Here is a 15000-nt window from a genome sequence, read left to right as displayed (position 1 = left end):
CATAGTCACTGTATTGAAAGGTGGGTCGTTTAATGCTTATGTGCCCCTTCCCTTCCCTAACGAGAATTAATGTCATTGGTTAAAAGAGGAAAAACAATTGTGCTGCACGTGCGGCAAGCATTTGAGCGCATATTTTCACGGTACTGAGCACTGCACCAGCTACGTCAAACCACCAATAGGGAGCTTACGAAACGACGACGCCGACGGCGACGACGACGCTACAAAGCAATAGGTTTAGTGAGCAAAAACAATGGCTCTGCATGCTCTGCACGTGCGTTTTACATTTTGGTACATTTCTTTGCCGTCATCTCCTAAATGACGACGTGAAATGACCAAACTCAAGGTTCTGTGGAGGACGTTAACACATGACGATGAATTTTCAGATCTCTCTCTACGCTTCCAACCCACTCATACCAGTTTAATTCCTCGATAGTTACTACACATTTTTAACGCAAACTGACATGGAATAGTTTTGTAGTGATATGAATAACGCGAACTTGTATTTTTAAATGAAGTCCTCGTAGCCGTCGTCGTCCTCGTTTCGTAAGCTCCCTTTTTAAATTTGAGGTTTTGACCGCGTCGTTAGCATACAAATGTGAACCTTGCATTCTCCATGTTTACTCTGAAACCGCTCGTACCAAGTTATTTTTATGATACTTCGCCCACATTGTACGATGTGAAGGAGATTAGATAACTGTGAAAGTAACCTTTTCGTCGACGTCGACGTCGCCGTCGCTTTAACATATTAAGGAGCTTACGAAACAGGACTACGACGGTTACGAGGACTTCGTTTAAAAATACAAGTTCGCGTTATTCATATCACTACGAAACTATTTCATGTCGTTTCGCGTTAAAAATGTTTAGCAACTGTCGAGGAATTAAACTGGTATGAGTGGGTTGGAAGCGTAGAGAGAGAATTGAAAATTAATCGTCATGTGCTAACGTCCTCCTCAGAACCTTGAATTTGGTCATTTCACGTCGTCATTTAGGAGATGACGGCAAAGAAATGTACACAAATGTAAAACGCACGTGCAGAGCCATTGTTTTTGCTCACTAAACCTATTGTTTTGTAGCGTCGTCGTTGCCGTCGGCGTCGTCGTTTCGTAAGCTCCCTATTAGAGAGCTTACGAAACGACGACGCCGACGGCAACGACGACGCTACAAAACAATAGGTTTAGTGAGCACAAACAATGGCTCTGCACGCTCTGCACGTGCGTTTTACATTTCGGTACATTTCTTTGCCGTCATCTCCTAAATGACGACGTGAAATGACCAAACGCAAGGTGCTGTGGAGGACGATAGCACATGACGATGATGGAATAGTTTTGTAGTGATATCAATAACGCGAACTTGTATTTTTAAATGAAGTCCTCGTAGCCGTCGTCGTCCTCGTTTCGTAAGCTCCCTTTTTAAATTTGAGGTTTTGACGGCGTCGTTAGCATACAAATATGAACCTTGCATTCTCCATGTTTACTCTGAAACCGCTCGCACCAAGTTATTTTTATGATACTTCGCCCACATTGTACGATGTGAAGGAGATTAGATAACTGTGAAAGTAACCTTTTCGTCGACGTCGCCGTCGCTTTAACATATTTTAACGTTGGTGATATTCCCATCCGCTTTTATACTAGACATACACTTGGAAGGCTACGTACTTTTCATGCACTACAACAACTTAAAAATGACGACCGAGAGGTCAAAATGTTATTTCTTATCGCTTGTCTTTTTGTAGATTTACCAATAATTCCCGAAGTCGACCTTGCATTTGCAATCAGTGCCAATTCTGCGCAATCAGAAGCAATCTTCCAAAAAATGAAAGATGTCATTTCCGAGGTAGTCGAAGAGTATGGCAAGGAGAGAGTTCATTACAGCGTCATCATCTTTGGATCCTCTCCAGACGTAAAAGTTCTGTTCAGTGATAACTTCGCAAGCGATGAACGTTTGAAATCACACGTTCAGTCATTTTCCAAGGCAACGAACTCCGCACTCGATGCAACATTGCAAAAGGTGAAGGAGATATTTGAAAACCATGCGCGGCCCGGAGTGAAAAGAGTGCTAGTGGTTATAACAGATAAAAAATCTGATAGTGATGAAGAGGAGTTAAGAACGAAGGCCGCTCTGTTGGAAGATGCAAAAGTTAAAGTGATAGCCGTAGGTTTGGGGGAGGAAGTCGACAAAACGGAATTGGAAACTATTACAGCTCGAAAAGATAATGTCATGGAGAAACCAAGTGACGTTCCTTCCAAGAATTTAGCAAAAGAAATTATGATAGAAGTGTTAAAAGGTAATACAGCGCTTTGGCATTATTAACTATTTGGTTTTGCAATCGTCATTTTTTACATAAAAAACTCTTGTCATCAACCCAGGTTTCTGTTACTCGTACATACTTAATTGACCACTCCCCATAATGGACTTTTAAGGACCAATGAAAGACAACGAAATGACAGAACTAAGAATCCCAAATTGCCCGCAGGCAAACCAGTTGGCTATTTGCAAGTGCAGCGGAGAAGCTGAACATGGGACTATCAAGAACAAATTTCAACGTATTGGGGAAACGGGTCTTGAACCCGGGTTCTCTAGATCTCAAGGCAAGCGCCCTAACCCCTGAAAAGCAATGCCTCATCCGCTCTTATTAATAGCCATTAGCCACTCTTGATGTAACAACTGTAGGGATTTCTAGTCCGACCATGAGACCTTGTTAGGGGTCACATATAGTCAACATGCTGGGAAGCAATCTCAATGATTTGGTTCTCCTAATAGCATAAACAAATCGTTGCCTACAAGGGACGGAAAAAAGAAAAGTGTTACGAAAGGTTACTTTTCTGTTTAGCATCAACACAATACTGATGACTCTCTGGGGACTTTTGTTATCATTGGTGCTGGAGCGCTTGCGTTCCAACACCAATGAAAATGATAAAAGATCAGTTTAGGCACGTGGCGAGTTCCTGTAAAAAGCTAAGGTCTTCCAGTACGAGGCGAGGACGGGTTATAATTGCATGGGATTTGAATCTCGTTTAGTCTGACTCGGATTTGGATGCCTTGAAATGATACTACAGAATGGTTAATTGTTCGAGAGGCACGTTTTTCGTTTGTTCCTCGACCTTGCACTTATGTCCAGTTTTGACCCTAATTAGATGCACGGCCAATTTTGGCATCCAACACGAAGTGTCCCTTTAAGTCTAAGCATTTGCTGCCTATTTTATCGAAGGGATTCTTTGTGAATAATCAATGAATGTAATGCATCTCATCATCGTCATCATCCTGGGAATTCATCACTAGTCAAGTTTCGAACAAGCAAGCTAGTCGGTTCCACAAATCTGATTATTTATAGATATAAACGAAGACATTGTGTATTGCAGAAGGCACAACATCTGGTGAGAAACTGAAGCTCAGTGTTCTAAACATGAACGGTCTGAAAAAAAAAGACTCCTTGGAGAGGGACAGCGGTTGAAGACTAATGCTCATGCGCTCCTGTGATCAAGGGCACTTATGCATATCATTGTCATCGTCATCGACAATGTCATCAGCCCACTTCTGTCGCGATCTGCGGCGCATGCGCAATTGCCTTCCACTGGGTTACATTCATTACACAACTACCCTACTAATTGAAAGCGTTCGTTGATAAGTACTCTAATGAAGGAAAAAATACGAACACTGCCGGCGTCTCAATTTGACGTACCTGTGTTTTTGGCTTTTGCACTGCCTCAATTTCACTAATCTTTATTTATTTATTTGTTTTTCTGATGTTGTACCAGAAACAATATTCGCGCCAGAAATGGACATCGCCTTTGTTATCAGCAGTAAAGCTGTGGACCAGGATAAGAACTTTGAGACAATGAAAGAAATCGTTAAGGGAACGATTGAGAAGTTCGGCTTGTCTCGCGTCAGGTACAGCCTGATAACATTTGGTGAGACTCCTGATGTTAAGATCAGATTCGACAATGTGTTCGACTATGAAACTGAAATTGTTAGACTGGTGGACACTGTGGAGAAAGAGTTGGGAGATGCAATGCTGCACAAGGCCTTGGAAGAAGTACGTTACCTGTTCGCTGTAGCTGAAGACACTCGACCCAACGCAAGCAGGATACTCGTTGTTATCACGGACAAAACGTCAGACAGCACTGAAGATGATGTACGGTTGGCCGCCAAGAAATTGTTGCATGATGGCGTTCGAGTTATTGCCATAGCACTTGGTGACCACTTTGATCGTGTTTCGCCAGAATTTATAAAACCGGATAAAAAGAGCTTCCCAGAGGATGTCGTGAAGCAGTTAGTGGATACAGTGTTGAATGGTACGGAAGCTGTTTGTAATTATCTAGCATAGCAATGTTTGTTTTAAGAACATCAAATTTCCGCGGGGCAACTATCAGCCGATAGTTCCTCGATAGAAACACTCTATTGTTTAAATAGGCAAGAACCAATCAAAATGCGAGAATAACTTGGGTTATTATATAAACACACGCACAAAGCAGTTTAAGAAAACAGGACCGCTGCTTGCCGTCTAAAGATTCACCTTTAATCGATGTACCATCGTAGTTTCTACCCATAAGCATAAAGTTTATGCTTGACTTCGCTACCAATGTTGCTTATTTGCTTTTAAAAGCGGTTCTCTCTTAGTGATCGATGCAAGTTTGTTGCCGTAATCTAGAAAAACAAGTTAATACGACAGAGATACTCTTCTGTTTCTCGACGTAATGTCTCAACAGGCAATCAGGTATGAAAGGTAAGCCACCAACCAGTAACCTCCTTTCCTCCACCTTTGCGCCAGTTGGTATTGCTGTGGCTTGACGTCACTCGTTCGATCGCCCACAAGGTGGAGGCATTAGTCCGATTGAGGGATCCCTCAGAGTGACAGAACTTGGGTCACCTTTTGGGAATGTTAGCGTAGCAAAACAACACTAGGGTGATTGATAGTGGTGGCCTGCGTTGTTTTTGTATTGGATCAAATAATAGCTGAAATGGTATAATTATGTTGCTAACAACCATCTACTATTCCTTTTTTGTTTAGATTCAATTATTACAGAGAAGATCGACCTGGGATTTGCCATCAGCGCCACAGCTCTCAATGCTGTAGAAACCTTAACTAAAGTCAAGGAGACTGTCAAGCTTGTCATCAAGAAGTACGGTATAGGTGACATCCGATACACTTTGATCACATACGTTAGTGACGCTAATGAAGTGTTCAGCTTCCAAACGAACTTCACTGTTTTAGAGAACTGGCTCGCGGCAATTGACCGAATACAGGTACAACAAGGAAATCCTGCTTTGGAAGAGGCGCTGCTGAAAGCCAAAGAGTTGTTCCAATCGAGCGCGCGCAAGGATGCAAAGAAAGTTCTTGTCGTAATCGCAGACAAGTCACCGTTGGGAAACAAAAAAACCATAGGCAAGGAAGCTAAGGAGCTGGACATTGACAATGTCAAAGTTGTTCCTGTTGCGATTGGTGGAGAAATTGATGTTGAAGAAATCGAAGAGATCTCGCCGTATAAAGATGTGTTGGTCATTGTGTCTCAAGATGTTGATCCAAAGAATCTTGCCGAAAGCGTTATGCAGAAAGTGCTTAAAGGTAATTTCATGTTTCGCCAATTTAGACCATGTCATACAGTGATTTCAAGTACCGACAGCTAACGACTTCTCCATTCAGACAAGTTCGCTACTTTTTTTCCATAAATTGAACAAATTAAAGACCTAAGATTGAAACTCATTTTGACAATGACAACATGAAGTCGTCTTAACGTTATCATCCATAGGGCATTTGGGAGTATTCTTTTAAAAATGGCATAGCCCTGGACACCCCTATTAGAGAAAGGGGCCGTTAAGCCCCTTGTTGATATCATGATATGAGCGATTGAGAACTAAAAAACTATTTGGTGGTAATAGGGCTAATAAGACCAGACATTATTTTCAAATCTCAAAAGTGTTAATTAAATTGCACAAGGATATATTATCTGCTCTTGATATTTCTGATTTTCAGACTTCAGTGTCAATTTTGTGGCTGAGCCATCAACAAAGCAAAGCTGAAGTTAAAACGCCAAAAAAATGTATATAAGAATTCACTAACTCCTTAGAACGTCGACAAAGAGATGAAAATTGAAAATAGATTACCTAAAAAAAAAACGGCATGACTTATTTCAAGTTAATTACCATTCGCCTCGATAATGGTCGTTTAGGCTCAAAATATCCTTGCTTGACAAGAAAAGGAGTGTTTTTTCGTTGAAGGAATTTCACATCACCTTTTCGAGCTTAAGCTTTGTTATAAACGTAGAGTTACCGAAATCAACTCAATTGTTGATGAAAAATTCGTTCCAAAACGTGCAACCCATCTTTCCACAATCTCAACTAAAACCAACTGTGTTTTGAACAAATACAAATTCAAATATCATTTATCTAAATAAAGATTCAAATACCATTTCTCTAACCTTATGTTGTTTTCTTAGTGACACCCAAAATTCCGAAGCTGGACCTTGTTTTTGCGATTAGCGCTTCACCGACGGACAACAACTTTGGATTAATCCTGAACGTTGTAGACGAAGTAACGCAAAGATTCTTCAGCGACAAGGTCAAATACGGGCTTATTGTCTTTGGTAAGGATGCTTCCATAAAGGTCCACTTCCGAGATCTGTACACCGACCCCAGAAAGCTCAAGAAGGTTATTAGCTCTATTCCCTCTAACAAGGACGAACCCGCCTTAGATCGGGCCCTCGTTCTGGCCAAGAGTCTGTTTGAAAGTGAGGCTGCAAGGAAAGATGCTCAAAAGGTAGGTGTCTTTGCGTCTCTGCGGTTCTTGATAAGAAAAATTTTGCCTAGTCAGCCTTTCGTTATCATTTTTCGCTCCTTCTCTCGCTTATTCACCTCCTCGTACAGCCAGTCCTTCGGTCTGTCGTTTCTACATTTTTTCATACCTTCTCAAAATCTGGCCCCAGCATTGAACCAGACAGAACAGCGATTACGAGCTCCCGACGATCCACCGGGGCGTTTTATCACGTAATTCACGGTATAAATCAAAGGAAGACGTCCAACCCCAGTGATGGGATGGTATCGAAAGCTTAAATGTCTTAAAACGTTTAATGTTGGAGTTTAAAACCTCGTTTATGTTCAAATCACAGCACTATTAATTAAATTATAAAGGTTGCACTTAATTCTCGTCGGCTGTTTTTCCGGCTTCAGGTACTTGTTGTAATCATGGACTCCTTAACTGGAGGCGACAAGTCAGCGCTAGGGAAGGTAGCCAAAGACTTGATCAAGAATATTGTTGTAGTAATCCCAGTTGCCATTGGTAACAAGCCAGTTCCAGACCTGAAAAAGGAGTTCCCGGATGAGGAAGTAATAAATGCTAATGACACAGATAACCCAATAAAGATTGCTGACAAGATACAGGATAAGTTGGTTTCTGGTAAGTAGATACTGTGGAGCCCACGTAGATCAGCCCCTGTTGGCATAAAAATTGAGTTTAATTTAACCGCTATTTTCTTTCTTAGAGATGCCAAAAGGGCCGTCGTGAAATCCTATGAGTGTTGTCTGCTCCATCATCGTTTTGACTTCTTTTTAAAATCTTAATATAACTGTTGCTAGTTTGGTTGTTGTACCATGGAGTTAAAAGAGACTCACTAAATTAGTTTTATGTGACAAAGGTGCTGTCATACTGCTAGAACTGAAATGTCAAATGACGATGTTAAAAGCGAAGAGTTCCAGAGCGAGCTATTGGTAGCAGGTGTTATGAAGCTTCTGCGAGTATACACGCGAGTTATCGCGCGTGGACTGTCACGTCACCAATGTGGCCCAGGTTCGATTTCCAGACTTGGTGTCTCATGTGCGTTGGGTTTGGTGGTTGTCTACTCTGCTCCGAGAGAATTTTCTCTGGGTGATTTCTCCTCTCCTCAAAAACCAACCTACGATTTTATATGAATTGATTTTGTTTTATTTTTGTACAGTGCCTAGCGCTACACGCCACAATCATTATCAGTTCATTACGTGCCCAGTATCGCACTGTGTGAGACATAATGTTCTCCATTCTGACCTTTTTTTTTTGTTACCTGGATATCAGCCCAACCCGTCTTCCCCCAAATCTGTGCGATTCTTTCTCTAGGCAATATCTGCTCTAAATGTCCCTTTCATTGTCTACACGGCCTGGCTAACAAGCTGCCGTATTTCGATACTACTCCACTTTGCGTCGTGGCAAGAAAATCGCGAATGATCTATAGGAGTCGAAGCTGTGAGCTTCTGATTATTAATTTGTTTGTTCTACCCCTGAAAATCCCATGGCTTCTTTTTGTACAGGTCACCAAAGTAGATTCACTTTTGTTTATTTATTTTTTCTAGCAACATCGAGGTTCCCAAGATTGGACATCGCCTTTGTAGTGAGCGCTACAGCTGTGACTGCCGATGAAAACTTTAAGCTTATCACCTCAACCATCGAGTCTATAATAACCGAACATGGCATCAAAAAACATCTCTACGCCATGGTGGTTTTTGGAAAAAACGCCAAAGTGGTTCTTACTTTCGGAAAGGTAACCCTGGCTTCCCTGATATCAACCATAAAAAAAGCACAGACACCTACTGGACAAGCAGATGTTGTCAACGCCCTGAAAGAAACCAAGAAGCTGTTTTTCTTACCCGAGGGAGGTGCTAGACCAGATTCGAGGAAAATCGTTGTGGTCATGATAGACCACAAGACTGTTAACTCGGGATTTGATATTGTCGATATAGCCACTGAATTTGAAGAGGCCAAGGTGAGGTTTGTTACTGTTGTCATTGGAAATGAGGCTGATCCGGACGAACTTCTACCTTTGACCCCAAAGAAGGATAAAGACAACATTGTGAAAGTTGACAAAGATTCTGATCCGGACAGAACTGGAGACCTAATTTGGTCCGTCTTGGCCCTAGGTAAGCATCAAGCACTTATTTACGAAGATTTTATTTTTTACGACAATTTCTTGTAATCTCGCAATTTTGATTGTCTAATTTGCTGTTGTTAATGAGAGTCTAGACAACGCTGCTCGCGTCATTTTGGGAAACAAACCAATCAGATTGCGAGAAAGTTGTAGACAACGCTTTCTCTTTTTTTTGTGTTACGATCTTGGTCACACTCTGAAGTAAACATTTGCTTTGACGTTGAATATTGTGGTAAAAAACAAATCGAATGTAGTTCAGCGTTGTCTGTGCTCTTATCGACAACGATGTTTGTCGTCACAGTGGTTAAAATTTGTCGTGGAGACAATCGGCCACAACATTTTGACCACTGTGATGACAAATATCGTTGTCGATAAGAGTACAGACAACACTGAACCACATTCGATTTGTTAAATCGACAATCACTCGGGCTTTCTCGGAAAAAAATCGGAGCGTTCGTAACGGGAGTCGATTCCGATGACCTTTCGATCACTAGTTTGGATGCTGACATAAGCCCATCGTTTTCCAATCTATCAGCCAACAAAGCATCACTGAATATTCAGTTAGCCATTTCTGAAACTTTTATCGGAATTTACCAGATCATCTCTGAGTATTGACGCTTTGAAAATTAGACATTTTACGAAGAATGTATGAGTTCGTTAGCGCTTTTGCCATCCAAGAATTTCTCAGTTTTTGATGGCTAATAAGTCGCTCGGTATACTAAAAATTGGTTATTTGAGTTTAACACGTTCTTTCACCTTTTGAAGTCCATTTGTGAATGGCATGATGCATGATGACGTCAGCAAAGATTTTCCTGTGGCTCCCTGGAGCTAACGTTTGAACGCCATTCCATTGTCTTATCCTGTATCGTGTTTTTTACCACAAGTGCTTGTAATCTCGCAATCTGATTGGCTAATTTGCCGTTGCCGTTAAGAGTAAAGACAACGCTGCTCAACACCTCAATGTGTCACGCAATTGTAATAGCCGATCAGGAATGTTCATTTTGGGAAATAAACCAATCAGATTGCGAGAAAGTTAGAGATAACTCTTGCTGTTTTTTTGTGTCACGATCTTGGTCACGCTGCGCCTCGTGAGTCCACAACATTTTGACCACGTTGATGACGAATATCGGTGTCGATAAGAGTACAGATAACGCTGAACCACTTTCGATTTGTTAAACAGACAACGCTGAACCACGTTCGATTTGTTAATTCTAAATGAAGATACAGGATCACGTTATTTTATTAACACATTGAAAATCCAAAGAACGGTCTTTTGTTGTCTGTTGGTAGCCTGAAAATGATTTGGAAAGACTATAGCGCTGCACAGAATTTATCCTTACATATTTGTAGCGACAAATCATGTGACAAAGTTTGGACTTCTCCTTTCGTTGTTCATCCTACTAAATTGAGCATCCTTTGTCTTGACGATCATTTTTTCCTTGTTCTAGCCTTATCAGACCCATGCTTGATCAAGGAGTGCGAGTTTGGTGGCAAGTGTGTGACGTATCAGAATGGCACGGCCGGATGTATATGCCGGGATAACTGTGCTCCAATCTACAGTCCCGTATGTGCAAGTGACAGTAATACGTATAGTAACAACTGCACCATGATGGCGCAGTCGTGCAGAACCAAGACTCAGCTTACTGTTGCAAGGAAGGGTGTTTGTGAAGGTACGATCTGTGCATGTTTCGTAAAGTAGGAATTATTGAGCTGTTGCAATGAAGAGGCATAAAATCAAAAGGGGGCGGGGGTTATGAGGGGCATACAATCAAGTAATCACGCTCAGAAACAAATGATGTGATTGTATATCAGAAAACTATCGCAATAGGCCATTTTCGAATTCTCACGGCTGGACTGGATCTAGCATGAAATGGAGGCTAATGCGGGCAAATCTTTTCAAATGCAAATTAATTTACCGCATTAGCCTCCATTTCATGTTAGACCCAGTCCAACCGTTAGAATACGAAACTGGCCTATTATGGAAGCGACCGGATTAAGAAGTTGCCATGAAGCCTATGGAGTGTTTTCGCTCACGTGACCAGCAGCCATATTTGCATACTGAAACAAAAGGAAGAATTTTCATAAAAATGGAGTTCAATTCCCAAGAGAATATTTCACCCCTCCAACATGGCCGCTATTTCTTTGTTTTATTCCTCCAAGATGGCCGCCGTAACGTCATGTGATGCAGTGTATAAAATCCAGGCTTGAACCCATGACTGTTCGAAAGGGCTACCTACTGATCTTCCGATTGAGCTATTTCTCTCAAACCATTTGAATTAGTTCAAAAACAAGTTTATTTCATTTCATATATTCCTTAAAATGCGATCACACGAGCAAATTAATGAAGCCAGCACAAAGTCGCAACTTGTTCCTGATTGGGTAAAGATGTGGCATAGCATACTGTTCGACAGTTTTCATTCGATTACTATGTTAACGTTATTGTGTATGGCTTTCCCAAAGGAAAATACTGATCTTTGACTGTTCTCCGAAGGTGGACGGCATTAATACCGTGCTTGGTGACCATATTGGTGCTGTACGCTTTGGAGGCAGGCATGCTTAGTGCGGGTCTTCGTCCGCGCCTCCCATGTCTGCGGTTGAATGTGGGCTTATTTTCAGTCGATCTCGACCTGACTCTAGCATTTTCCCTCGGGTTTCCTGTCCCTACCTCATCAAAATCGGTTTCCACCTAGGTACATCTGGCTTTTGTGGCTATGCTCCGGGCCCCAGTTGTTCAAACGATGGATAGCGCTATCCGCCGGATAAATCACTATCCACTGGATAACTCAAATGGTTTTGCTAGTGTTTATCCGATGGATAGTGATTTATCCGGTGGATAGCGCTATCCACCGTTTGAACAACTGGGGCCAGCAGATTACATAGATCGTATAGAAGCTGCCTAAGGCTGCCCTCGGTCGGATCTGGTCAAGCTGTGCCCTCAGTTCCCATGTCTGCAACAAAGGATGATTGACATGGCAACTTTATTTGTTTGTTTTTTTTGTACTTCATTTCGGTAAACGTTCTAACAACAGTCAAGCCTTTCTTCCCATGATGCATCTCGTCTTTATTTTTCTTTATTTCTTTAACAGTCTGCGATAAGTCCGTGGACCTATTGTTTGTCCTTGATGGAGGTCACTTGTTATTCAAGATTAACTTCGTAAAATCCATAATGGGCAGGTTCGTCGTTGGGAGCAATCACACCCGCGGGAAGTTTGTGGCAATAGGATTATTTAACAACACCGTGTTCCCCGTGAATCTTCTAGAAGATCAGAGCAGATTTGAATCCTACGCAAAAAATGACGACGTTCCTTCGATAACTGTAGAAGATTTCCTGAGGCCAGACGTCGTCAAGGTAACGTTATGAATTTGAAGTTGGTCTAATCTTTGGACCGGGGAGGGAGGATAGCTGTTATGACAACCAATGTGTCTTAGAGCGGTTTTCAATTGAGTGTCGTAAAACCAAAACAAAAGAAATTACTTTGGCCAATCAAAAAGGACGGAGACAATCCAGTAAACCAATCAAAACTCGAAGTAATTACACGTAGCCGACACAAAGCGCGGGAAAATGTGCACTCGCGAACTACGATTGGTTTTGGTTTCACTTCTGATTGGTTGAAAAAGTGGCGCGAGAACTTTGAACCAATCACTGAGGGAAGAAATGCAAAACCAAAGTAATTATCTAATTACTTTCGACAATCAATTGAAAACCACTCTAAGCTCCAATCCTAAATTAATTAATTTGTGCGTTTAACATGATTTGTAAAGAGTACATCTTGCTTGTTTTACTCTTACTCTCAGCTAACATTATCTAAAATAAGCTCAAAGAAAGTGACAGTTCAGTTAACTAGTTTTTCGTACTACCTTGTGCGACAAAAACGCCTAACAGACTATTTTTTCAATCAGTCTGTCTTCCTTGCTTCACATAAAATTATGGAACAACAACAACTCTTTTTATCGTGCTCTTAATACAAAAGTGTAGCATCATTAAAGTGAAATAAATATGAGAGGAAGAGAGCAAAAGCTAATCGCGCTGAGTGGCTGGTAAAAACGTAAATGTTAAAAAAAATGTAAATGCTTTGTTTATAGTGGAAGTGCACTTAGCTATCACGCTACGTATTTCACAGGCACCCCACTTTTAATAATCTGAAAGAAACAATCCAAACTTAACAGAAACATGATTAAGAAGCCCAACTGGCGGGAGGCAACCAATTGGCTATTTACAAAGCGTGGTAGAGTTGAATCTGGTACAACCGGAAACAAATGCGGAGCAGAGATTAGAACGAGATTTGAACCCGGGCCAACCGCATCCAAACCCAACCCCTTACCACTGGACTACGCTCCCTCCCATCCAGGGGCAAGCGGACGCCACAGAATAAGTGTAGAGCAATTCAAAATAACCAGGTTTTAGTGCAAGCTCTGTATTTTAGCGCTGCGAACCGGAACGGGTGAATGGACATCTCTTAGAACTCAGTCCGTGCAAAGCGAAAGAAATTCTGTTGGTGGTTATTGGTTCACAAGTTCTGCGATTTTCACGTTTAATAGGCCATTTCTGAGTTCATGTCTGCCTCCTCTTCAAAGCGAGTCTAAGTGCGAAGTTTTTGTGATGGTAATTAGTTCTACTTTACATACGAATAAAAACTAATTTTCATAACAAAAACTTCGCACTTAGACTCGATTTGAAGATGAGGCAGGCCACAATCTCGGTCATAAATAGTTGTAACACTTCGCTTGAACAGCAAGTGAAGTGCATCAAAGCTGTTAATAACGTACCCCTCCTCCTCCCTCCAATCAATGTTGCATTTACCGGTTGGTTTTTGCACTCCAACCCATAAACATCAACATTGAAGGGGGGAGGGGGCAAATTGCCGTCTGTGTTACAACATTTGTGACCGAGACTGCAGAACTCGGAAATGGCCCCTTCGCTATTTACGCAAATCCCATAACACAGTTTAACAGTCCATTTGATAAAATTCAGTGAAATGTCTGTTGTCGTCATTAGATTTTAATCTTTCCTGTGCAGGCCGTGGTAGTAATCCCGGAAGGAGATGAAAGCGCCATCGCGGATTTTCAGTCCTTTTCCGGGACCGTAAAGGTTCTGGACGCAACAGTGTTTGTGGTGGCGGTTGGGAGCGGCATGGATCAGCCCAGCATAAAACAAATCGCTTCAAGGGAAGACTACGCTTACAGCGTGACCTCCTTCAGTGATCTCATGACAGTGACGTCAAACCTGTCTGATCAGATCTGCGGCTTGGAAGGTATGTCGTAGGTCTGAAGTATAACTAGTTCGCGTTTTTGCCCGAGGTATGATTTCAAAGTCTAACTACAAAAGATAAAAAGAAAGATGGTGCTGTTCATGTGATGACGATAATGATGGTTTGCATTACAGTCTAGAAGGTTTATGCCGAAATCATTCCTCTAAGCGTAACCTGGAGACGTGAAGCATTCTGGTGTAATGCACAAATGCTCCTGGACGAACGAAAGGAGCTTACGAGAAATCTATTGTTTTTGTCCACCGACGTGTCAGTGATAGCATACCGTGAAAGCCGTCAATAGAGACTTTCTTCAGTAACTGCAAATTAAACAGAAGCAATTAATTGAATCTTACTAAATAGAAACATTCAGGGAATTTGCTACTGATACACGTAACCTTTAAGTGATAATTTACAACACTAGCCTGCAGTAGACATTTGAAAACTAAAATCGTCGGTGTTCAAACACATTTGAACTAAAAGAAGCGAAGTATATTCTACCATTGAAGTATATATATTCTACCAAATGATGTTCGATTGTGGCGGCGTCATACTACTTTAGCTAAAATAAATGTAAATGAATGAAGTAAGGACGTTTTTTTTAAATTATTAACAAGGTCTTTGTATTAATGGCGACAGAAAATTGTGCTATTTGTTCTTTATCAATAACCATAAATGTGCACTGAATGTATTTGTGTCGTCTATAGCTTAGGATGCTAAGGTATCAATGGAAGACTGAAAAAAAGGCCAATTTTTCTAAGCTTAGACACAGCTTTTTAAGTTTTTTCAGAGTCATCCTGCGAAAGCTTTAGGTTTGTTGATATCATCTACGTTAGATTTCAGGAAGTTTGAGTGCTATGTTATGC

The 15000-nt window shown here is 41.3% G+C and overlaps 1 protein-coding gene across 1 annotated transcript in view; it reads left to right on the top strand.

Annotated features, from left to right (window-relative positions):
• LOC138053176 (uncharacterized) overlaps positions 1-15000 on the top strand; it is a 126332-nt gene that overhangs the window by 55963 nt on the left and 55369 nt on the right. Inside the window, exons 33-42 of the mRNA XM_068899838.1 lie at positions 1-20; positions 1733-2284; positions 3756-4292; positions 5009-5563; positions 6435-6754; positions 7165-7390; positions 8317-8880; positions 10337-10558; positions 11975-12237; positions 13906-14140. The exon at positions 1-20 is cut by the window's left edge and continues 544 nt beyond it. Of these exons, the coding sequence (XP_068755939.1) occupies positions 1-20; positions 1733-2284; positions 3756-4292; positions 5009-5563; positions 6435-6754; positions 7165-7390; positions 8317-8880; positions 10337-10558; positions 11975-12237; positions 13906-14140 (3494 nt within the window). The remainder of the gene's footprint in view (positions 21-1732; positions 2285-3755; positions 4293-5008; positions 5564-6434; positions 6755-7164; positions 7391-8316; positions 8881-10336; positions 10559-11974; positions 12238-13905; positions 14141-15000) is intronic.

The sequence above is a fragment of the Montipora capricornis genome, chromosome 6 (genome assembly GCF_036669925.1).
Source record: "Montipora capricornis isolate CH-2021 chromosome 6, ASM3666992v2, whole genome shotgun sequence".
Taxonomy (NCBI): domain Eukaryota; kingdom Metazoa; phylum Cnidaria; class Anthozoa; order Scleractinia; family Acroporidae; genus Montipora; species Montipora capricornis.
This window is presented reverse-complemented; position numbering and strand designations above follow the sequence as displayed.